We start from the raw sequence: 26,299 nt of genomic DNA on the forward strand, positions 1-26,299 counted from the left end.
TTTTTATGAAACAATACCAATTTATTTAGGCATCTGGACCTCTGAATACAGTATTTTTACAATCACTAGAATGAAAGGAATTAAATACTTTACTTACAAATTTTTCTTTGAAAATAAATTTTAGAAATATGCTTACTCATTTAAAATAAAGAGAAGTGTTGACAAAATATAAGAAAAAAGATTCTCATGCCAGTTGAAGTGTAAAACTAAGTATTCCAAAATACTTGCTAAACAATAATCTGTGTTTACTATACAACCATTTCATTTACGCATGAATAAATTATTAGATTATCAGAATACAATCCATCCTCTATAAGAGCTGCATAAGCTCCATTTGTTTCAGAGGCTATTGCACGGCAAACATGTTGCATTCAGTAGGATGTGTGCTTAGCTTCCACCACAAGGATACAAATATACAAACTTTACCTAAAATAGGAAGCATATACTCCCCATCATAAGATGCTAGTTCTAAAAGCAGCCACACTGCTCCAAAATGTCATAAATAACATGTGAATGCATTTCAAATTATGAGCTTCAATTTGTGCTATCCTTGCAACTTAATAGAGTGCAGATACTTCTCTACATGCTTCACATGTTTGTCCACAGAAACAACATTTTAATCTATTCTCAAAAGTCCATGGCTAACAATGATATACATGACTCTTTGGATTATCAAATTTAATATAAAATTAAATTTACATAAAACTATCCTTCAAGTGGGATTCAACTTCAAATCCTCCAGCTAATAAATATAAAATGATAGCAACCAGCATATTAGCTGTTTTTAGTAAAAGTGAGTTCTTATGTTCTTTTGTTAGAATGGGTTGAGCCGTATTCCTGTACCCAGTGGAGAGAAAGGGTTCACTTTTGCCCACATTAACGCATCGTTGAGGGAAATTGTGGATTTTCCATCTTCAAGGAAAAACACTGGACCCTGTTGGATGTAAGAAGTATGGGGGGAGGGAAGCAAAATATTACACATTAAAAAAATACAGTACTCTTGAGAGAGAGAGCAATTGTGGCAGAAGTTAATACTTTCAAACTTCTCCTAAATGTAATCCAGCTCCACTAAGAAATACCTGTATCCTTAATCCTGTCAAGCAAGAGATGTGAACATCTGAATGACTAGGAAGGTTAGAGCCTGTTACGTAATCTGGTCCAATTGTTACTTTCAGAGGTTCCTCTTTTATTCGAGACGTCAGTGTCGCATATATCTCTTGTTGCAATTCAGATGGGGGTGTAGGGGGCAATTCATCAGCAGATCTGTGTGAGAAATATATATCATTATTTGCAATAGTTTTCTTGACTTGAAACATACAAACAAGATTTTTATTTATTTTAAAAAAGCATCCAAAAGTTAACAGAATTTCTGATACATTTGTCCTCTACTAAAAGACAAAAGATCACAAATTCAAATCATCTAAAATTCTATTTGTACACCTACTTGTTTAGTGATTGAGTACAAGCTCTCCAAGCATCTAGTTCCTCAGAGAGTTGTTCAATTTTCAGGGGTACACACACCTCCCGTCTTTTTAAAAGCTGGCTGGAAAAGAATGCAATGTAACAGAAGTTTTGAAAGCATATGACAAATTCTAGCTGTATACAATTGGGCAATCTGAACAAACATTTTAAAACTGCATACAAATTATACAGACTGCTTTCTTACCCCATATTTCTGGCAGGCAACAATGAATCATTCATATATATAACACAAAAAATTACAACAAATGAACAAGCCTCGTCAGCCCCTCTCCCCAGTTCCATTTGAGAGCACTTGGAAGATATAACTACTTTCACCAGTTTTGAAAAACACATTATGTCACAATCAGCAGGCCTTAGTGCGAGTGAAGAATCACCTGCCTACCCTTTTGTTTCATATCCTCTATAAGTCCTTGAAATCAGTTCAGTCTCAGAGACTTTTATGAAAAATACCTGCTGTTGATGGCCTGGTTGATTGTAAACAGGACCACCATGGAAGTCAATCTTCCAGGTATTTAATACAGTATCCCTCTCCTTTGTACAGAGTTCCAGAGCAGCTCACAAGAATTTAAGACACAAATAATAAAACCAATGAAATTTATTTAAAAGCTAGCAGCTTTTAAAGGATAAAACTAACAAAACTGAAAGGCCTGAGCAAATAAGGTAGTTTGGGGGCAAAACCCAGGTCTGAAGCCAGACTGAAATTGATGTGGATTGTCTGGGTTGTATGGTAAACACCACACTTAGCACAAGAAAGGTATATTTGCAACCTGCCAATCATAGAATTGGAAGGGACCATGAGGGCCATGTAGTCCAAACCAACATGGGGCTTGAACCCACGACCCTGAGATTAAAACTCTTATGCTCTACCAACTGTGCTATATTTAGCACAATCTGAGATTTTCAAAGCAGTCTCACAACCACCTCCTTCAAGGCAAGGAGGCAATAATGGCAGCTAGGTTCTCTGCGACTGGGCACGCAATTACCTCCTAAACCAAGTTGATCAACTCTTTCCTGCTTATAGCTGCTATGGAGGCAGGAAGGGAAAGATTGAAGAAACATGCAGCAGGCTACATTCCTTGAAGCTCCTTATCCACATACTAGATTCACAAATTTTGAAATAAATCCAATAAAATATAACTAAGTAGTGCTCTAGATACATCTGGCGTTACTGTAGGCTAGGGATGATGGGAATTGTAGTCCAAAACACCTGGAGAACACTAGCCCTGGCTAGTGTTGTCAAGCCCTGGCCCATTCCATCAGATGTAACACTCTAACCCAAAGGCTGGCAACCTAAGGCCCATGGGCTGGTTCTGGCCCATGAGCTTCCTGGAACCGGCCCAAGGCCATTCCATGGATAGGCGTGGGGATTCTGTGCTCTTTTTTTTATGGTGCCATTTTTTTTCTCGCCACAAGAACTGGCTTCTGGGTCAAAAGAGTGCCCGAAATAGTGTGTGCACACGCGCACTCCTCACCCGGAGTGCCTGTACGCATACGTACACACTATTTCCAGCGCACTTCCAGGAGGGAGGAGTGCCCATGCGCATGCGCACAATTTCCGGTGCTCTTCCAACCCAGAAATAGCTTGAGTGCACGCACGGGCATGCATGGGCACACACGCTCCGGCCCACCGAGAGGTCTGCCGGGGAGTGGACCGGCCTGGCCTGAAAAAACGTTGCAGACCCCTGCTCTAACCCCTAAAGTATTACATATAACCTATGCCAAAAAAACTAATACTAATTGTTAAGGTTACCACATCCATATGTTTAGTTCATCTTTGCTATAAAAAAATAGAAGTTATCTCTCATTAGTATTTCTTATTTCTTTACCTTGTATCGATTTGCAAAATAAAACCCATTTGGAACATTACGCTAGAAAATCCCAATGTCCCTTTGAAACAGTATTTGTGGTTCCCATGTTATATGCCAAGTAAATCAAGGCAGCTGAGAAATTAGATTTTACAAAGACTAAGCCAATTTCAAAGGGATTAATCACTATTCAAGTGCCAAGGAACATCATAAGTAATAATTGACAGCATTGGAGGAAAGGAAACAATCAAATCCATCATAATCCCAATGGATGCAACTATTATGTAATAAAGAATTACCTTGTATATTCATAAAGTGCTGGCACAATGCTAGTGTACTGTCTTCTAATAGCCAGTAATGCACCAATGTAACCACACAATATTAACAACTCATTTCTAAATCTGAAAATAGAAGAACATTAATAAGTGCTTCCATTATTTTGCCCAGTCATCATGAAAGAAGATCATAGACATAAAACCTGTTTACTATTGAGCAATGGGACCTTCTCTCCTTCCTCAGGTGCCCCCAAAATCTACTCCAGAGCTGCCACCCCCCCCCCAAATCATTTGGAGCAGATTCTGAGGTCACAGGAAAACTGCAGTGGAGAGGAGATGATGTTGAAGTCCCACCGCTTAAGTGGAAGTCTGTTCCACATCCACATGGACAACTCTGGATAAAACCCATACTCTCTTTCAAAGCAGTAAATTAACATCTGTTTAAAACATAATAAAACAATAACAAAACAAAACAGCAAAAGCAATGCCAGCTCCAAACTTAAGGGGGCTTTTGCTCCCCATACCTCCCCATACCCTTTCTCCTCCACTTCTCTCACACACTTTTCTCCAGTGGTGCTGCCACTTAAATCAGTTTCCTCATTGGGCAACAGTTTAGCACTGGGCAAGTGGAGATGTCACTTACGAATGAGAACCAGGGTATTACATTTTCGGCAAATTAAAGTGGTGGGTGGCCACTGCAGATGGGAGCAGATCTTGGCAACTGTTCACCTACTCATCACTGAAAGGGCAGCCTGGCGGCCCGGTGACAGCACTGGATTTAGGGCAGTGTGGGTGGTTCTCCTTACACAGGGCCCAGGGGCACAGAGTTTAGAAGATTCATAATTGAGAAGATCCATTTTGGGGTGCCAAATTTTGGGCTCACCCAGGGCAGCCCATTAGGAAGTATTACCAAAGTCTGCCCCTACCAGTGATGAGGGCAGTAATTGGTTGTACAGCCAGGTCAGAGAAGTGATGGACACCCAACTGCTGATGCTGGGCTGGAGCAAAGCCGAAATCTAAAAAACATCTAGCACAGGGAATATCTCCAAAGGAACAACCCAGAAGCATATCTAAAGCCAGCAAAAACCGGCAATATCCCATGTTTACAGAATACATGGTTTTAAAAAAAATGCTTGCAGAAAAATGCATTTTTTACCATAAGTATTTTTTATAATGAGGTGAAGATCTGAGCTCAACATGCTCTAGAATAAAACACTGCAGAAGTCAACTGCACTTCTACAAAAAACAGAATCTGTTTATTTTTATACATGAACTCATCTAAAATTGCCCTATGTTCATCTGTTTAAAATGGTCAGCTCTGGTTTTACTTTATTTCTCTTCAGCTTAGTTGTGCTGGGGCTATTTAAGACGTACTGGCAATGGAGGGCACGGGGGTAAATAAAGTCTAACCATAGAAATAGCTCAGATTCAGTTTCACAACTTTCACAAAGAATACTTACTCACTACATTTATGAAGTAACAACTTTTCTGTCCGGATATAGCTTAGAAGATCAAGAAATGGACAGACTGAGTCCAAGGTCCACTCTGAACTACTGATTTGTTCTGTCAAACACAAAAGGAGAAGAAAAGTTTAGAGTGTTGAAGAACGGAAAAACCAAGCAAATATTAATCTTTTAGATTTTCTGACTCATTAAGAAGCCTACCTTTCACATAATGAATGCCTATCGGAAGTGCTTTTTCTGGTTCTATAGTTAACAAATAATACTTTATTGATTCAAATATATTTCCTTCCTCCTGAGCTGTCTCCGCTAACTGCATACATTCTTCTACATCTGGTAGGCTGCACTGAAAAACAAAACATTTACAAAACAACATTTATGACAGTATTTGTACAGGAAGCTGGGGTTTTGCACAAGAATGGGTGCAGTGTCCAACATGAAATGCTCCCCACAACTTAAAACCAGTTTCTTTCCCAGGCAGTGCAAAGGAACATTACAAGGAATGGAAAGTCTGTGTGCAATTTGTGTATCCTGAGGCCGTTATCTTTGCACTAGGCACATTATTTATGCTCCAGAGTACAAGTAATCTGCGTGGCATACATAGGGGATGTATGTCCAGACTTCTCATTCACCATAATGCCCTTGCACATATATACATCCTTACACTGGGATAGGAAAACAGGGCTCTGTTAAGTCCTGCGGGACACCTCTGCATTGCAGCATCACGCCTGAACAAAACCGGACTTCACTCATTGTACACACAGCTAAATCTATAATATCCTTTTCATCAGAAAAGAGTATTCCGTGTAAACCTACTTTTCAAGCTTATGTAGATACCTTAATAATATAATAAGGCCACAGATCAACAGCTCAGTTATGCACACTAAGCTTCATCTGTAGAGATACTTTCTATTGCCATCCGCAAGAAAAAATATTGGTATGTGCAACAGGAAATGACTGCTTCTTCCTGTGCATACAGGACTTGGATAGCAAATATTTTTTTTTAAAAAAAGTAAAGGCAATAAATAACATAGAGGATTATGATTATAGTGCACTCTAATAGGAAGAATCCTAAAATAAATGTATCTAGGTATTAACAAATTAACATAAAACTTCTTCTGCTACTCACATAAATGGTTAAGAGACAGTTGACCTCTTAAGTGTACCTTTTCATGTAGGTCATTTATCTCTGCTGTGCATCCAGGATAGAAAGCACAAAGCTTTACTAACTGTAGCTCATTATTGGGGATCATCATAAGAAGATCTGCTGCTAAATCCCTGTGAAAAGACAAACATGCCACAGTTATTTAGCAATGTGAAAAGGTGGCAATGAGCAATGCCAGAATTAAGATTACTTGTTCTGCTCCCATTCCTCTCTTAACTGGCTGTGAAACTGTAGGTGAGGTGAAGCTACTTTTATGCAGCGGACAGCTCTGGAAGAGAGTGTGGTAATGTAGAAGATACTGCATACTAACAATGAGCTCAAGAGCCTTTAATGCAGTTGTAAAACGGATGTACACAGTCCTGACTCAGATTATCACCTAAACCATGATTTGGGTGACCAGCAGCAAGCCTCAAGATGGGGAAGTGAAAAAGCTTTCTACTTTCCAACAAACCAGAGTTTCACAATGCATTGAGCTTGAGGAACTGTGGTGTGTTCTGACAAAAGTCAATTAACAAAACAAATGACCACTAGAGCAAACTGCTGCTTCTGTTTGGTCATTACAGAGAACTGTGATTTGTTCTAAAGTGAAAGCAGAAGCAGCTTCCACTCTCCTTCTCTCATGCTTGGGTCACTATCAAATTACCATTTTCAGATCCCTAGGACAGCATACAGCTATGTATGAACACTTCAGGTAATTTGGACATGCTTTGGTAAATCATAAAATACAATTCTATGAACAACAACAAAAATATAATTCAGGTAGATTTATTATTCAAGATCAAAACCACATCTTTCAGTATCATTTCAAAAAAATTAAACAGCTACTAAGTTTATTCCATTTTCAGCAACTATATAGGCCAGGCATGTCCAAAATCCGTTTTGGGGGCCTAATCCGGCCTGTCGGTCGATTTAATCTGGGCCCCATGGCAGTATATGTCCTGGGCTAAAATCCTAAAAAAAGCTCAACAACAAAAAGCTCAACAACTCTGGTTGGCCCTCACAAATGTTCACTTCATCAAATCTGGCCCTCTTTGAAAAAAGTTTGGGCACCCCTGATTATAGGCAGTCTGTGACCTCTTAGAAAATCCATCTTGCAACTCCAGAAATATTGCTGCTATCAAGCTGTCTTAGTTCACTGTAGATGGTGTGCATTATATAGTCAATAGTACTTGAGCCTAACAAGTTGTTACCAGAATGAAGAGATGGGAAACATGTGGCCTCCCAGATGCTGTAGGACTCCAGCTCCTAGCCAGAATGGTCAATAGTCAGGAATGAAGAAAATCCAAAGGAATCCATCATTCACCATTCTGTATCAGGGAACCTCCATACACAAAATGGGAATGTGCACATTGTGTTATCCATGACACTATCAAGGGGGAAATTCTGCATCTTCATATACCAGAGCCTTGCAGGCACGAAGAACCTCAGGTGTATGACTAGCAATTGCTTTGTTTATTGAGTAATGCTCCCCATGGGATTATATTTTAAGTACTGCAGCTTTCTGCTTCTACAGAAAGCTATTTGCCATCTGCACTCCAAGAAATAGTTGGCAAGTATGTATACCAATTTGTACATCTGCATATGCCCAAATAAATGTTCACTTAGGATAGATTATGATCCTTCTATTTCTCGGCTGGCAAGGCAGCCATCAACTTTCAAGAAATGGTTGCCCAAAGAAAGGTTTTAGGAAAACCTAAATATTGGAGCCAATCTCCAGTGTTGCCATTAACACAGCTGCAATGCCGGCATAATATTAAGCATTCAAACACCACAGCTGTTGAATCACTAACCTCAGTTCTTATGTGCTAGTATAGTATGAGGATCAAACTGTCAGAACTGCAAATGTTCTGCTTAGTGAAGGCATGGGACAATCCCATGAAAGGAGAGGGATGTCTTAGGGATATGCCCTTACTTTTTGTTCTTACAGGTTGAATTATCATCAATAACCCATTATGTTTCTTTTCAGCCAGTCTATTCTACTTATCATGCAAAGTATTTTGTTCTATTAGAAAAGTAAGCAGAGGATGAAGGATTTTCTTTTCAGTCTAACCCGAAATGTCATGTTTTGCAGAGGATAGATTAGAATGTCCTTCTAGAGAAAAGAAAGTACCTGTATCCAGGTGATGGAAAGCTAAAACAAAGATATTCAAAATGTAACAGACAAAAACAGCATTCATATACTAAACACACACAGGACAAATGGTGAGAGGCTGGGGAAGCAGCTGGGATTTTTTTAAAAAAAGCAGGGAAAGGAACCGACAGCTCCAAATTCTTATTCTGCTTCTACTACATCCAACATGCAAACTGCAATTTTATGTATCCCATGTTAACTATCTTTTGACTTTTTATGTAAAAACAATCCTACCGTCAACAAAACAAAACATTACCCAAATCGCAAAGCTTTAGGCAATAATGAATTTCAATATTCATTTTCTTGGTCATGATTTTATTTCAGATTTTACAAACTATGGGAAATATAATACTGAGAATAACTTGAATAACTCAAATCAACTGATTTTATTGGATTTACTGAGAGTATGGCTAGTAGTGGTTATCACCCAAGCTGCAAAAGAAAAAAGCTCTATTGACTCGGAAAGCAATATGCTAAAAGCTTTACGTTCTCTTAAATGGGAAGCAAAGGATAAAGCTGTGAGTGCTTGCAAGAAGTTGGATTGTGAATTCATTGTGCTTGTGGAATCCAATCATACAAACTCTGGTTTGTATGATTGGATTCCACAAGCATATGATTTTGCAAGGAGTAGAAAGGCTTAGCTATAAGCTCTGCAGCCATCTCAGTATGCAGCTATACTCAGGAAGGTTACAGCATGCCATCACAGAAAGTGCAACACATACTGCTGTCCTCACCAAAGTTAATTTTGGTGCAGTGTGGGTCATGGGCAACACCACCTGATTTTTGCTTATATTTTGTTTCCCTTTGGCCTCTCCTGTACATACCTTAAAACAACTGTGGGCCTCTACTTTTCTGCACCTTCCTCTTTCATTTTATTTGTTTGCCAAGGAGCTGAGGAACATAAATGAGCACAGAAAGGCAATCTCCAAGACTTTGTTATGGCTGGAGAAGACGGAGCAATTGCTAAACTTAGAGGACGGGGGTGGGGTGTCCCTTTTCACATCCCCTCCCATAAAGCGGCAACTGCCAATACATTTCTTTCATCCACTTATGTCTAGCAGCTACATGCAAGACAAATGTTCTTGAAATTAAGAACAGATTTTGGACACTATCGTTTAGTCACAGAAAAAAACAAGCTCTGTTAAAATTGCACTCTGTTAAAATTACACCAGTTCCAGCAAATAGATTTTGTAAAATAGAAAATTAAGTTATAAGTAAGAAAAGGTCAAAATTTAAGGCATTACTATGTTTAACTTTAAGGTATGAGCAATTGATAAAAATTACTTTAAATTTAGAAGTATAATATTTGGAAAGTACAAAATAAGGTATGAAACAAGGTAATAATTTGCTGACATTCTTATTATAAATAATGCTGGGTAAGGAGATGTGAGGAAGTCCAGTTAGTTATATAAGAAAAGTTATTCTGAACGGTTGGTTATATTTTTCTCTTTGTTTTTTTATTTTTTATTCCTTTCTTTTTATATGGTTTCTTGGTGTATTTGTTCTGGCTTTTTGGTGTAGGGATCTTGTATTATGTATTTGAAAATTTAATAAAATATTTATAAAAAAAATAAAATAAAAATAAAATTGCACTCCTGACATAAGCCACAATCCAAAGTAACTATTTTTTTCCAACCCTTATCAAAACCATGAGGCTGATAGTTATCCCATAACACTTTGCTTGGATATGCAAAGTAAAATGAATGGAGAAAAGCAAAACATCACCCCAAAATTTGAAACGAACTATGCTGGATTTCTTCACATTATCTGAATCTAAGCTGAGGATTAGGGGACGATTCCCACCCCACCCTTTCGGCTCATTTCAATGTGTGCAGATTTATTCCCTCGTGGATTATCTGTCAAATCAGCCACATGGGTCAGAAAATCAACATAGATTATTGTGTGTGCACTAGCAATCTGTACTTGCTGCAACTTAGTCATATGTCCATTTTATGCACAGGGCATTCAATCTATGAGATGTAGTTTTAATGTTTGTGGATTGAAAAAATAAGCTCAAAAGGTACTTAGAAGAACTGATTCTAACTGAGGTGGAATCACAAAGGTGGTAAAGACAAATGCGGACACACACAAGCATGATCCTGGTGCACTTTAGTCACTCAAGCAGAGCACAAATCCTAGAACTGTCTCAAAAATCTACCCTGCCTACTGATATGGTAGTTATTACTCCTGCAATATGGAAGCACTTGGTACTAGCCAAATGAAAAACTATTGACTTGGTCTTGCTAATTTTATATGGCATTTTTCTGTTCTAAGAACATTGGTGTTTGTTCATAATATGCTACTGTAGTTGAGTTTTATTTTTAATAGTTTCTTCTGGATAAAAAAAACCAAAGGTTCCTCAAAGTTGTTGTTGCTGTTTTCAAAATATGAGACTCTGGTGTTCTATAAAAGTGTCCAAGGTTTGTTAGAGTGAAACATTCTTTGGAGTAAGAAGTTCTTACCATGTTGTTATAGTCATACATTTTCTTGCTAGTAACTCTAGCGCATATTGTGTTGCTTGCGCTGCACATTCTCCTAAGACAGTACCCACACTGACAGCCAATTCCAGTTCATTTCCACGAATCAGGTTTGCCATGGCAAGCTTGCTCAATAAGAAAATCATATCATTAAGCATCACAAACACTTAGGATTCATTGAGACCAGCATTGTAAAATATTTACTTTCCAATGCTACATTAAAGAGGGACAAAAACATGCATTAATGAACAAGACTCATGGTTTGACCTGCTTTACTTTATATCACTGTAAGCAATATTTTGTCTATAAGCAAACCAGCTAAAAGTGAATTACTATTTTAAATAGAAGAGATACGTCAACCCAAGCTATTGCCAACTTCTAGAAAATTTAGAATAAACAGGAATTTCTGTAACTCATCCAACCTTCCTAATATGAAAAGCATCTAAAGATCTCACAGTGGCCACCCACCGTCTTGCCAGTGAGTGGCGGTTGTGGCCCGACACAGCACCTCCTCTCGCCCGGACACGCCATTTTAGAATGTTTCCCCATCCCTGCAGAGGGTTTATCCACAATGGAAGGTAATGGCCACCAGAATAGTTATTTGTCCATTAAGGAAGGGTTTCCCTTTAAGAGATTGTTAAGGAGAATGGGAATAGGATCTTTAGCCTGTGTGTGCTGTCTTTCCACTCTCACAGGTATCATTTCTCAAGGGGAAGAGCGCAATTGGAAAAGACCTTTTGAAAATCAACACTTTGGAAAGAGGCAAAGCTTAGAGTTACTTATGAATTTGGGCCTAGCAAACTGGAAATCTGGCTTTGATACAGGCTTGGCTCTTAGATATGGACTAAGGGGGTGTGTGACAGGGGAGAAATTACTATCCACCAGGAGCTGATGTTTCTAACTATCAACACTATCTACATTTTAGGGACAATTGTAGGAACTCCCTTGGGAATTACTGTTTTCTGAAATGGTCAGCAAGTATCCACAGCATCTTCTGGCTAGCTTTAATGTCTAGATAGCTGGTACATAAAAACATATCTCGAAAAGGGACTTTCTCCACTACAGTAGTAGTGGTTGAGGCCTGTTATTCCCACAACTTTATCAGCTGCTGCTTGCAGGAATTTTCATCACCTGCTTTGTAGCATTGCATGTTGTAAGGAATCAACATGGTAAAAAGCTAACTAGAAAGCAATGGTAACACAGCAGGGCTGGATAGGACAGAGGCACAAAGCAGACTCTCAGCAGCATAAAAATCTCCTAAAGTGATGTGGCAACAGAATCCGGCTAATAGGAATGGCTTTTAAAAATTCTTTCAATTATTTGTTCCCTTTGTTATTGCTGACCATGCATCTTTCCTATGTGTCTTTATTCCACACTGCCCATTGAATCAGCATGATGTAAAAAAACCAAGTTTATTTCTACATAACAGGATTGTTTTTTAACAATTTAATAGAATGTATGCAAATGTACAAAACAAAGAGTAATTATTCTGCACATTTCTATTTTGGTATAGAGTAAACAGAAAATACTTTTACCTCAATGTTCTCAACAGCTAAATGGCAGCAAGCAGCTAGGACCGCACAGCCATCCTGAAAATACCACTCAGACAATTCTTTACTGACTTTGTGCAGGAGTCTAGAAAAAACAAAAATAGAAATAACTTGGATTAAGTAATTAAAACTAGATAAATTTACCAGATGTTGTTAGTGCATCCTTCTCCTTTACTATCAGAAAGTTTGGTCAGCACCACCACAGCATGAGGCAGTCCAATCATAAATTAGTTTTGGTTATTGGCAGTGCTTTTTTCTGGGGGGACGCAGGGGGATGCATACCTCTAAACATTTTGTCAATTGAAGTTTGGCCTCATGGAGGGGCAATATTTCAATATGAGTAGGAAAATGAGAGTACCCCCTAAACATTTTTTAAGAAAAAAAAGCACTGGTTATTGGAATATAGTGCCCTGGTTCACATACCTGGTTCACATAATTTAATCGTAAATGTGTCCCCCATCTCAGAAGGGACAACGAACATATGGCAAATCAATAGCCTACAAAATTCAGTAAAAAAAATTGTGAAATCTCAATTAAAAATGCCACATTAATTTTGTGACAGGCAAAAAAAACCCAAGATAACATATGAAAAATAACCACTCAGTGACTCACTCAGCGTAATCTTCCATGCTGTTTCCTTCCAAATCTGCTGTTCCATTTGATTCTAAACACTGGGATGTTTGCATATTTCCTTCACATGCTGACTAAAATCGGTTTTAAAAAAAAAAGTCAATCAAAAGCAACATAAACCACTGTCTTCTTGGTAATATTATTTGTAAAAAGGGGTTAACAGTGAAACGTGAACAGTCATATCACAGTAGGAGAAAACAGCCCAGCTACCATCTGGAACAACCATATTGGTACATCTCAAACTGATGGTAGAATATTTATTACAAGCCAGGGAGCTATCCTGTTATGTTGTAAATGTGGGAGAGTAAAATTCCAAGTACTTTGACAAGGATGTATAAGCTTCTACTATCCACAACAGAATGATATTCTTAGCGAAAGCTGCCAAGCTTTGTTTTGTAGCTAATATAGGTCTGTTTGTTTGATTTTTATTCCAATACACTGAAACCATTCCCTAGCTTTATTAGTGCCACCATTGCACAAAATACCTGGCACTGGTACCAATCCACGGGTATAGGATTCTGACAATAGTGTAGGCTAAACAGGTCTATCATTACTAGGCTTTTAAAGCTCAGGATTGCAGGCATCATAAACACCAGCTTTAATGTCACCAGCATATGAGTAAATTGTGGAACGGGATGGAAATTCTTATTCTTTGCAGAAGCAGGAAAATCTAGAGCTTTACTATCCCTTCCTTTTATTTGATAATTTCATGGTTCTAACATAATTCTTCTACTCAGTTTGTTTTTCCCTGTTAGATAACAACACAACAGGTATCAGTGTATAGCAAAAGTTATATTACATCCTAAAAGAGTTATTTACTACCGTGTACAGTGGTACCTGTGCTACAAGCAGAGCTTCTTTAAGCTGGCCTCTTGAAGTGAAAAATGTGACAAGTTTCTTCACATCACCAGTTGCTATACAGTATGGAATAACATCATCATTTTCTTCCTGAATTAACTGGTCAGCTCTCCTAATCAAAATTGAAAGCACTGCCGTTATTAAGTTCATTTAACTTATGTGGCATCAAGATTTATATATATCCTTCTGAGATACACAAAACTCTTCCCAAAAGCACTGTTTCCAAAAACTTACACTCTCAAGCATTTACACGGATAGTTTCAAATAACTAATTGAAAAATGCACCACCAGATACAACTTTTACATGACTGTTGCAGATTCCTTCCTAACCAGGGTTTGCAAATAAAAACAGATGCCTATGGCAAGCAGGACATGAGTTTGAAGAGATCTCTTGAAGAGATAGGTTCATATCTACCACTATGAATCATTTCTGTAAATATGGCCACTTATTTGATTGCTCAGCCCTAACACCAGGTTTATAACAAAGTTGAAAAGTACTGGTAATCAACTTAATTGTGGTTAAATATGCCAGAAGAACGGGGGGGGGGGGGATTTCTGGAGGGAGGCAAGGGAGGCAGCATGTGATGCTATAGTCACTTATGAATCCAACACAGAATTAAGTTTCCTTAAGCCTACAAGAATCAGTGGACTTAAGCATGCCAAACTCTATGCTGGATTCAGGCCTATACCTCATAATGCAAAAGGGTGACTTAAATTAGAATTCGCATCTTACCTTTGCATTAATTTCTTCCAGTATTTCATAGATACCCCCGGTGCAACTGAGAGAGCTTTGTCCCACTAAAACACAGAATATGTCATTATTTCCATCTCAACACAAGAAACATGCATCATTCAACGGTTTTTGAAAAACAGTTTCCATTTCAAATTCTCTTCCCTTTATATGGACATCATTAACAAATTAGCCCTTTCTATTTCTATTTAAAAATGAGTATTATCTGAAAAAAGTGAGGTCACTTAAGAAGCCAGTACGTCATTTGTTACCCTTCACAACAGAATCACTGAAGAATTGTATGTTGTGTTTTAAAATACAGTCGTTTTGACGTAACTTTTTCCAGAGATCATAAAGGGTGAAAGTACTGTAACTTTTTCAGACACAGCTTTCTCAAAATACATTTTCTGGTTAACAGTAATGCAGGAGAGAGAAGGGAGGACATTTGCAGGAGATAATCATCAGAAAGGAAAGGATTCTTAATCCTTCCTGGCTGCCCACCAATTCTCACTTGCAACCCCTTCCCAAGGCCTTTACCCCCATAGGGTGGGTTGGGTATCCTTGCATTTGTCTTGTAATTTGTTATTTTGACATGGAAGACATCAACAGCATACTAAATATGAATATGATAGACCTTATAGTACTTTACAATATGCTTAGTTATGGGAATGAGGGAGGTGCGCTCTCGCGCGCTCGCTCTCGCGCTCTCTCTCTCTCTCTCTCTCTCTCTCTCACACACACACACACACTTGCCAGTATATTAAAAGTGTCAGCAAGGTTGGCAAAATAAAAATAAAATCCAGCACCATTAGTCCTATGGCAATAGCATTGTTATAGTAATTATGAGGTAAAAATAATAACAATACTCGCTGCAACAAATGCTTCTTAAATACACAAATGTGGTATTTTAAATACACAGTAGTAACTACAGCAACGTTAACTCAGAACAAAACCCAACCTTTCAGAAGGCATTTGAACCTTTGTCATGCATATCTAGCGCACAGGGCGCTTTCATTTGTCCACATGTGTCATTACATATATAAACCAATGAGTTGGCAGGAATATATATCAGGCATAGCCAAACTCAGCCCTCCAGATGTTTTTGAGACTACAATTCCCATCACCCCCTGACCACTGGTCCTATTAGCTAGGGATGATGGGAGTTGTAGTCCCAAAACATCTGGAGGGCCGAGTTTCCCTTTGCCTGATATATATGCTCCAGAGCATCTGGAGCATCTGGTCTGAAACTCAGGGAAGTGGGAGAAAATGCCACCTCCCCTCCCCTCTCAAGTGTACACTGAACTCTTTTATCACATCATAATGTAGTGTTTACCTGTCCAAGTTCCACCATAAGTTCACAGTATCTCTGAATTTGCCCAAGTCTTAGATGTATCTCTGCTGCTTCTTTTAGCCTTTCTTCCTTGCTAGGTGCACCAATTCCTCCTCCAAACTTAGACATCTTCACAGTAGTAAGTTCTTGGGCTTTGGACTGAAAGATGAAAATGGAGAAAAAAAATCCCATCAAGTTTTCTCCTATAACATGAGTTAAGCCTTGACAAATTGCCCAAACATACAGCCTCAATCTCCATGTTAAAGCAGAGCAGAAATGCTGCTGCACTTTATTTCCCCAACACGGATATTTCAGCTCTGGTGACCTGTAAGGCAGAAAGGGTAGGAGGATGTGCCTGGCCAAAGTGGGCAACCTCTTTTCCCATACAAGGTCAGTGACTTCTGTGTTAAAGAGTATCCGCTGTTGTAAAATATTTTATTGCACTTAATCTCGTATTGGTTAAACCCATAACAATTTCTCAATGGAAACTGTCACAATAAATTCCTTTACGAAATTCCTATTGGTAAAAAACACACCTTTACATACATATTCTTTACAACCAAATGAGAAGAACAGACAAGGAAACTGAGTTGTTATATTCTGAAATCTGGTTGTAAATTTGATAGAACTGAGGGTTCACATGCCATTTATAACTATGAGTAGTTATAAATGGCATCCTTCTTATGAGAAGGAATATAGACTAAACAAACGAAACGAGCAGGCAAGTCTGCACCTCATTGGGCTAAAGCAATCGTCTGGCTCAAGGAAACAAAAGTGTTAGGAGAAAATTAAGTGCCTCACACGACAATGTAGGCAACCCTTGTTCCCAAGGGGGTTATTCTTAAGTGCATATTCCACAGACGGTGAGAAATGAATGTATTTTCTTTTTCCACAATATCATTTTGCCTTGTGAAGCAAAATGAAATAAGCAAAAGCTTATTTCTTTTGTAATAAAGGAAGCTAAAGCTATTGCATCAACCTGCATATTTAACTTACCATTCTAAATCTAACCAGATGTTTCATGTGCATTATTCCTTTGCAATAATTCTGTGGAAGCAAGCTATCATCTTGGCCTTTTATTACAGCAACAAGATCCCATAAGTTTTTACTGCCTCCTGGGGGCTGGAACAATAAAAAATGGAATACAATGTTGTTTAAGCCATATCAGAATTAAACCTGCAATGAAAGTGATTATGTTTGTCAGTCAGTGCAAAAGTAAAAACAGGTCAATTCAAAAGTAAACAAGCCAATATTGAATCCAGGTAAAAACGAGGTGTTACCACACAGGTGTTCTTTCATTGTTAGATCCCTTAAATGTACTAAATCGGTATAATACATACCACATACTAACTTACAGCACAGAATGATTGTATAAACTTAAGACCACTAGTCATTTCATGACAATGGATCCACAGAATTACTTCCGTTACAATAGGAGAGGAAAAGCATATGACAGCTGAACTTGGGGGCTCTCAGTTATCTACAAAAGTATTTATCCTTCACTCTTATATTAAAGGAAATTGTGGAAGTAGCCTCAGTGAACTAGTTTCATCCAACCAATCTCGCTTCAGTGTGGGATTCTGTGTCTACTTGGCCAAGCCCTACCTAGCCATGAACACACAGTTGCCTTGGTAGTTTCCAATCTGTACAATGTGAACACTGGGTAATTTTAAGGGGAGTAGAAGATTGTGAAGTACTTTCCATCTTAGAAATACTATATATAAGCTATATACATTGATGGTGATAAGGTTTATTAATCTTACATACCCTGTTCAACCCAACCCTGCTAAAAACACTGATTATGTTAGAACTCCCATGGGTAGTCATAATTTATGTTATATTGTGCACATAAATAGACATGAGATCCATGTGTCAAATGACAAATAAAGTTTATTATTTTTTGTAACAAATGAGACGTGTGAATAATGCATTTGGTAATATATAATACAGTAAATATACAATTTTGTGAAAGGTTTATTATACTCACAGTACAGCCTTGCATCTAACCCATTGAGACTAAAGTTCTATAGCTACATCTTACATGCACATAATTTTTTACTACTTAATACTTACTGATAAACATTCGGAAAACCACCTCAGTTTTCTCCCTCGGGGATTACCAGCCAATTTGTCTACTTCTTGTTTAATATCCCTAGATACTTTGCCACATAGCAAGGGAGAAGCACCTACTTCAACAGCACGATCTATTAAAAACAAATATTTATACACCTTGTTAGAAACAGAGAAGACAATGAGGAGGATATAAGGCTATACTCCGAAGTCCACTCATGGGCGGACATTTGCATGTCAAAATTCTTCTAGTTGTTGGCCTCTGGCACCCTGCAAATTGCAGCTAGGGATTCCACAGTAAACCCAGCAAGTGTGATTACTACCGAATATGGTGTTCTGCTGGTGTGGGCAATGGTCCTGAATGCTCCATATCTCTTATTTACCTTCCAATGTGATGAGAAACTAACTGGCATATCCATTGGGCAAATGCTCCCATAAGCCAGGTGGAAAGGGATAAAATAACAAGCTGAATGCACATTAGCATTCGTCCCTGAATGTGGGATGCCTGTCAGTAAATGATGCTCAATGAGATGCACACCTCAATGCACAATCATGTGAAACTACACACAACTAGAGCTATATATGGGTAATGTTTAATGTGCACGAACATAAGCAAGCAAATTGGTAATATTGAGCTTGTAGCTGTCAGTCTCCAGGATGGTCCGTGTAGTTGCACTTGCAGATCCAACTTCTCAAATTGTTTTATGCTTTTGTACATCAGGAAAAGGTATATAAATCGTGCTGCATCCAGAATTGTGACCAATACAGAAACTGTGTACTTGCACATGGGAAGTACATGAAACAAACCGGTGGTGTAAAGCACATAAATTGCCATTATTGCTATTTCAGCTGGGGGTGAGTAGGTACATAAGACTCCTGTATGTGCAAAAATTGACTTGAAAATCAAGAATATCCAAGACTCTCCACGAACCTTTCATGAACATGCAAGAGGATGAGTGGAAAATGTAGAAATAAAGGGATAGCTTTGTATATTCCTAGTCAGCATCCATTCATCTATCTATCTATCTATCTATCTATCTATCTATCTATAGCTCACATATATGTGTATAGCTCACATTACTCACCAGTGTTTCCGATAATCTCATCCCATGATCTGTCTGCCAATATATTTATCTGGAGAGGATTTATTAGAGGTGTTAAAGACCAAAGCCTCACAGTAGAATCTCGTGAACAAGAGGCCATAGTGAAGGGACGACTAGGATGGCATGTTAATCCTAAAATACATTTTAACAAATTTGTTTTAAATTACTGAATGAAAAAATGTTAGCATATAAAAACTACTGAAAATGTATTAATGTCAAACATTAAAATATATTACCATAGACATCTGCACCGTGATCATACACAGTGTCCAGACAGGTTCCCTCTCTTGTATCCCACACTTTGATTGTATAATCCCAGCTGCCCGATATCAGTAAGTAAGGTATTTCTGTATTCCACAGCAATCCCCGTACTGGTGCTGTATGTCCACTGAGAACATTTATACAAGCATCTTGTGTATAATCCCATATTCGAACAGTGCTGTTAAGAAAGAAGTGAAATAGTTTCATTGCAGCGCTTGAACATCTCTAGACAAAACTCTTTTTTTAAAAAATCCAGATAACACCAGAAGAACATCTACAAGAATTGCTCACACCATAACAGTCATTCACACTTACTTTCCCTTACTAATGGCATATATAAAATTTAAGAGACCTGTGTGAAAGAGAGTTGTCCTAATGCAGTGATTCTCCACAGTGAATAATTCCTGATTTACTGGGAAGGAAGTTTATTTACTCCATGCTCCTCAGTGGAACGAGCATTGCAGCAGACTGTCATGTTTTACTCTTGCTGACATCCACACACAAATGTAACATTGTCACAACTGCATGTGAAGCTTTCCATAACACAGTTTTTCCTTTTTCAGCTTCCCCATCATCTTCAGGTCTTTAACTTTTCCTCTTTTTAAAAAACTTTTTTTTACCAGGGTACAAGCATTCGTACACTGCAAGCTTATGCACATCAACTCAAAAATAAGTCCCTCTTATATTAACAGGAGTCAAACACTATAAAGTGTGTATGGAATTGGAGCCAAAGACTTCTGTAGCCTGCCTTGGGATGGCGATTATGTTCAGAGCACTAAACAATTTTAAAGGAAACCAAACCAGTGAGGATAGGGGCACTTTAGAAAACACAAATAATTGCACTGCTGGAGAGGCCTAATTTGGCTGATGACCTAAGATACACAACTGTTATATAGCAAAGGAGGCATAACACAACCAAACAGAAGCCACCACTATAATACTGTTCATGCAGACTGCACTATGGGCAACACATGATGCATTTAAAAAGTGATATATATTTTAACCAGCAAGTGCAGTTTGCCACTTTGATTTCTCTACTTTTCTTCTAGTTGCTCACAGATAATCTAGACTGCTGCCTAATTACTGCAATGACAGTGATGCTCAGCTTTCCCCCAGCCTGTATTTTCATACAGTTAAGGGGTACACCCGAACTTTTTTGCAGCCATGACAGAGTCCAGAAGGAGAACTTTAATATCCATGCTGAGGCTGCCCCTAGCATTCAAACTCGAGATTCCATGGGTTCCCATGATGACCATGGGGATGTCTCAAGTTGTCCGACACAAATGGCAGGCCACACCCTCAACTGGGTTTCTGCTCCAGATGGAGGGAGCTGGGGTCTGGAGATGAGTGGTGATGGCTGTCACCCTCTTGTAAGGGTCAGATCATTTCCTTGTGAAGTTTGGATTTACAGCGCTAATCCTACCCTGCAGGCTGGTGGGCAGATTAAGAAGATCTGTGTTCGGAAGCTAATGGAATCCAATGGATTACTGAATGCCCTGGGGGAGTTTCCAGTAGATAGAGGAGGCGACCCCTGTCATTGTCATGCTCTGGCACAGAGAGGTCTCAGGGTATTGACATGGATGCTCTTGAGTGCCTTCTCTCAGCAATGTGGAGTGCATTCTGTGCTTTGGTACACCGGTAAACTAAGGTCAATGAAACAGGCTGGATGGCAGCTAGAGTGCAAGTGGGAAAAGTTGTGTTATGGATAAAAACCATTTTTTTGCATTGCAAATCCCACCACCGCAATTTCAGCCAAATATGCTTACCCATCATCAGAACCGCTGCAGAGGATCCCTTCCCTCAGAGGAGACCATCTTACATGAAACACTTTGGCAGTATGCCCACTGAATACTTTCAGTGGCTGATCAGAACTAGTTGCTAGGTAATAGACACGGACATTTTTATCTTCACATCCAGTGGCTATCATATCTCTGCAAAAAGGGAGTAGAGTCATCAGCTACAGAAGGCACAAGAATTTCACTATTCACAAATAAATGTAACAAGACGTTTTGAAAACTTGCCCTGCATTATTACATTTTCATTTTAAACATCTAACTGTAGCAGTCATCCTGTTTTCAAATTAGCTGCATCTCTTTTGTTTAAACAATCAGCACCAGAGAAATCAAGTGCCGCCCCCTTACTGCAGCCAGGACTGGGAGTGGATATAAAGACAACACAATTTTGGAAGGGAAGGTTGAAGTGATGGACCTGATTCCTAGAGAGAAGACAGACCAGAGAAGGAAATATGTGGACTAGTCAAGGGAACAGCTACAGCCTGTAGAGATGTCGTAGCTGGTCAGAATAGCATCACAATAGGCCATCAGTACCCAAGGAAAATGTCCAACAATTTTATTGTCTTTTTTGGGAACTCAGGTGCATGGAACAGGACACAAAACAGCTGGACAGGGGAAACGTGAGAGGAGAATGTTGTTATTGGTTTTATGTAGATGCCCCATAAAAAGTGAGTGACAGCATGACTACTTTACAGCACATGCACAGTACAATAACTGACAGAAATCAAACTGAAATTTGACACTGCCAAGTCTTCCAAGGATATAAATTCTCAGCTCTAGACATATTGCCTTTTACTTGCTCCTACTGAGTTAGATAACACTAAAACCATTACATTATTCTAGCTACATTAATTCTGAAACAAGCTTATTCTAACATTTATAATTCACTATGAAGTTAATTATATGAAAGTACTTACTTGTTGTTTTGACTCCAGTCACAGCCAAAAACTGAAGCTGGATGTTTGTACTTGTGGAGAATTTTGCCATCAATGGTCCGAATAATGCTGAATGAATTGAATATGGAAATCAGAGATTTATAATTTTGTATTTACGTGGTTTTATTTGTTTGTCATGGCACTTTGGGGAAAAATGGAAGCACAGAAAGGGAGATGCAGCAGCAACTACACAGAACAAATGGGGCTAGCCCAAAAGCTGAGTCAAAATTATATAAATTTAATAATCTCCCACAGTGATACAACATGTTTTAGGTCTATATGGCTGTTCATCAGGGAACTATGAATTTATGAAAAGTTCCACATTATAACCACATTTTTTAAAAATCACATATTTGACATGCAACTTTATGACAATGCCTGCTATCCATTTACATTTTGCCAGAAAATCAAATAAATTCATACCATCACGGTATATATCAGTGGTGATATATCAGTGGAGAACTTACAGCCTACAGGCCTAATTAGGCTGTAAGGCCTCTGAATTTTGGTCTGCAAGGCCATGTTGGGCAAGCAAAGCCCTCCTGTCAGTTACCTTGCATCATGTGACATCATCCGCAGAGATATGATATGTCCCATCTAAAGACTAAGTGCCAAGATCAGAGTTAAGCCTCTGCTGCTGCCACAATGGTGTGATTCCACAGCACTAAGACTGGAGAGAAGCCTCTGTCTGCTGCCTTCCGAACCACATTCAAAGGCTGATCTTATAGCTGCAATCAAAGCAAACGTAGCACTGGCGAACTACAGCGCTAGGATTGGAAATAATCAGCATCTTTGTTTAAAAATAGTGACAAGTGACTGGAATCACACCACTAGATTTCTGGAGCATGCACCTCCATATCAGTAGATAGGATCAAATTCGCATTTGCCAGGTAGTAGTCAAATCAAATAATGCTTTGCTATTTGTCACATAAATTTTCATAGAGTTGTCTTCAAAATAGCACTCACCAGAATCCATCTCCACTGCAGGTTGCTATCCTTTTGGAATCTTTATGACTCCATGCAATGCAGAAGATTCCACTCTTTCCATGCTTCAAAAAATGTAAAATGCCTATCAATAAGAAATAATTCACCCCTTTTTTTCTTATTTATATACTTTTCTTATGACTCCCCACCCCCGCTTTTCCAAGTAGGAGTAATCAATATTTTCTACCAGCCTTTAAGCAAACATAACCCCCGTTCCCATGAGGCATTTTGTAATGACAGAGTGTGGCCTCTTTTAGGTAATATTTTTGCGTTCTTCATGATAAGAAAGAGGATGAAACAGAAAGCTAATGGATTCTAGTAATTTCTGTCTTAAGAACTGAGGCGAAGACTGGAGAGTTATAGCCAAATGAAGATGAATAGATACAACCTTAATCAGTACCCCAACAGCATGTAAAAGAGTATCTTTTGAACTTCAAAGATTTTAAACAACAGTTTGCAAACTCTAAAATGCCTCCTTTTAAAATAGTAACTCAAGAGTAAACATTTAGATGCACAATCATAATACTAGTGCTTTTCTGAATTCCAGACAATGAGGAAACTAGATGCAACTTGAATTGTGTGGAGGCAATTAACACGTGTTTTCATTATGCAAACAGTAGCCAGGAAGATGTTTTAAAGGTGATGGGAGATGGGAAGTTGAACTACCTCTCTTTCTGCCAATTGAAGGTTTTCTTGAAACACAAAAAACAGCTTGTGAGAGATTATTTTTGCTGGCACCAGGGCAGGAACACAGTTATAAGTGCTTCAACCCCGATGATCCAAGGCTGCTCAAGCCACTTCATGACTGCTAGATACATAAAAAACTGTATTCATACAATTAGTGTCACATCTCGTCTGGCTCCAAGACTATTTCTATATGCCCTTAGGCTTAGATCTCATTCCTTATTGAAATGTTTAAGTAAGACTCCAAAAGACCACCACCGCTTGTATCTGCAACACTTCAATTTTTAACTGAGGATACACACAATATTTTTATCTGAAAAGTAGCGTTTTTAGGGTGATTGAAATGTCCCCAGGGGAAGGTGTGCATGATGGGAAACCAGCAAACCTTCCCCACCGTGACTTTTACTACTGTCTGTTCATTCTCCAAGATTGTTTGGCTCTATTTTTTAAAAAAATATGGTAAATGGACACTTTTATTCTACAGTGTTCCCCACCAAATTGCTGGAGGAGGGGTATTTTTCACCATTGACTAAATAAGTCACAAAAGTTTCACTTTTGGCCTAGAATTTTGTTATAGTTTTGCAGCTGAAGTTTAATAGCTCTTAGGATTAGGTTACTGGTACACATACTAACTGAACATTTCCTTAAACAAGCCTTAATGGGAGCTATAAGGTAAAGGTAAAGGACCCCTGGACGGTTAAGTCCAATCAAAGGCGACTATAGGGTTGCAGCGCTCATCTCACTTTCAGGCCAAGGGAGCCGGCATTTGTCCACAGACAGCTTTCCGGGTCATGTGGCCAGCATGACTAAACCGCTTCTGCAGCAAAAGAACACTGTGACAAGTGCCAGAGTGCACAGAAACATCGTTTATCTTCCTGCTATAACCTCAGTTATAACAACTTAAAACCAAACTCACATTACCTCATTAAAGCGGGTTATCATTTTGCCCCGTGGGACGTCCCAGATGAAGCCACCATTTCTGGAAGTTCCACCAGCTATGCAGTTCAAGTCTCCTTTAGGAAAGAGTCCATAGGATAGATAGAAGGTTAACTATATTCTTATTTATCCTACCTTTCCTATTACCTATTAAAGGCTCAGAACAAGCGATGTTATAAAAGAACTTCCCTGAACTTCCCTTCTCTTTGACTCTTCTAAACACCTGTTTTCATATTCTTCCATAAAAAAATCCTCAAAGTTCTGCTTATTTTCACTGCAGGCATCTCTTTGTTCTGTTTACCTAATACTCAGTTTCAGCTCTACCTCTGATGTTACCAAAGAATCACAAACCATTTTGCTCATTCACTATTATTTTCTCAAGCAGTCAGGTTTTTTCCCCTTCCGATTTTCTTTTTCCTCACATGCATCTAAAGATTCCTTAGCTTCTTTACCCTTCATGGAACATGCCTAGTATGTTTCTTCATTTAGAATGAGATAGCATGCTGCCTCCTATTTGCCATGACTTAACCAGGTCACAGTGTTTACAATTGGCATGACTTGCTCTTTTGATCCCTTCCTTTACAAGCTGCCCCAACTAAGCCCATTTCTGACCAATTTTCTCTTTCTGCACAAAATAGTGCTGCAATTTGATTTTTTTCTTCACTCATATATAGCACCATGTACACTTTGCACTTAATAGAAAAATCTAAGTTCTACAAGGTAACCAAAATTTTGCACTAGCCTGAACTGAATTCTCCAACCAAAACGAAACATGCAGATTAAGAACATCTACATAATTTCGCTTATTTCGAAATCATACTGTCGTCTAAATGATTTGCTATTGTGCATTTTCAATATGACTCTATCAGACACAGAAAAGAAATGTAGTGGGAGATTAAAGCCTTCTTTCTTAATAAGAAAATCTTATTCAGTACCCCTCTGAACTTCTTAGATTTCACCAGGCACTGCTGACACACCTCTAAAATCAGTTTTGAAATGACATAGTCTATGAATCTGCTTTTTAAAAACTCCCCCAAACCATAAAAACAAAGCTGAGGTTTGTGCCAGGTACAATATTCCTGCCCCCAACCCAGCTGCAAGACGCACACTACATCAGAGGTCATTTGAGAGGGCTCCTCACAGGAGGCTGTAGTGGAAAAGCCACATTCCGTAAATGGAAGAGCCCTTGCATTTCTTTTGCTCTGAGCTGTGCTTTTACATAACTGGATATTGGATACCCGCCAATCTTAGCTAAGAAGCATTCTCTTTTCTATATGAAACTTTAGTTATTTCTAAGTTAAAACATTCTCACCTGGAGCCCATGAAAGGGAGTATATGACTCCCTCATTACCAGGAGAAGTGTAGACAGCAGTTAAAGTGTTTATATCCCACACCTTTATTGTTCCGTCAAAGGATGCGGTAGCTAGGAGGTCAGGGTTGTCAGGCTTGAATTTACAATCGAAGATGGTTTCGACATGACCCTAGAGCAACAAAAGAAAGCCCCGTTACAAGAGAAGAGGCTTGACAGGTTGGGTGCAGAAGCTACACTAGCTTTCTGGCAGGCTGGTTGCTGCTGCTTACCAGGAGGGAAAAGAGCGAAGCAGTGGGAAGGTCGGTGCAGTGCAAACACACCATCAGAG

At 38.8% G+C, this 26,299-nt stretch overlaps 1 protein-coding gene across 10 annotated transcripts in view; it reads right to left on the minus strand.

Annotated features, from left to right (window-relative positions):
- WDR17 (WD repeat domain 17) overlaps positions 1-26,299 on the minus strand; it is a 50,164-nt gene continuing 23,865 nt past the window's right edge. For 6 of the 10 annotated variants that reach the window (XM_083755369.1, XM_083755368.1, XM_083755370.1 and 3 more), the window contains exons 8-30: positions 25,972-26,140; positions 24,645-24,736; positions 23,022-23,104; positions 22,038-22,124; positions 21,094-21,258; positions 19,303-19,505; positions 19,049-19,198; positions 17,967-18,097; positions 16,890-17,015; positions 15,897-16,052; positions 14,567-14,631; positions 13,813-13,945; positions 12,958-13,049; positions 12,331-12,430; positions 10,781-10,920; positions 8,298-8,318; positions 6,189-6,300; positions 5,227-5,368; positions 5,023-5,125; positions 3,587-3,688; positions 1,445-1,543; positions 1,080-1,263; positions 1-934 (exon numbers count right to left, since the gene is read on the minus strand). In XM_083755369.1, the coding sequence (XP_083611495.1) occupies positions 815-934; positions 1,080-1,263; positions 1,445-1,543; positions 3,587-3,688; positions 5,023-5,125; positions 5,227-5,368; positions 6,189-6,300; positions 8,298-8,318; positions 10,781-10,920; positions 12,331-12,430; positions 12,958-13,049; positions 13,813-13,945; positions 14,567-14,631; positions 15,897-16,052; positions 16,890-17,015; positions 17,967-18,097; positions 19,049-19,198; positions 19,303-19,505; positions 21,094-21,258; positions 22,038-22,124; positions 23,022-23,104; positions 24,645-24,736; positions 25,972-26,140 (2,775 nt within the window). In that variant the 3' untranslated portion in view covers positions 1-814. Of the gene's footprint in view, positions 935-1,079; positions 1,264-1,444; positions 1,544-3,586; positions 3,689-5,022; positions 5,126-5,226; positions 5,369-6,151; positions 6,301-8,297; positions 8,319-10,780; positions 10,921-12,330; positions 12,431-12,957; positions 13,050-13,812; positions 13,946-14,566; positions 14,632-15,896; positions 16,053-16,889; positions 17,016-17,966; positions 18,098-19,048; positions 19,199-19,302; positions 19,506-21,093; positions 21,259-22,037; positions 22,125-23,021; positions 23,105-24,644; positions 24,737-25,971; positions 26,141-26,299 lie in introns of all 10 variants that reach the window. The other 4 variants (XM_083755371.1, XM_083755366.1, XR_014568050.1 and 1 more) reach the window with 3 other exon arrangements.

The sequence above is a fragment of the Podarcis gaigeae genome, assembly GCF_964106915.1.
Source record: "Podarcis gaigeae genome assembly, chromosome: 9".
NCBI classification, from domain to species: Eukaryota; Metazoa; Chordata; class Lepidosauria; order Squamata; family Lacertidae; genus Podarcis; species Podarcis gaigeae.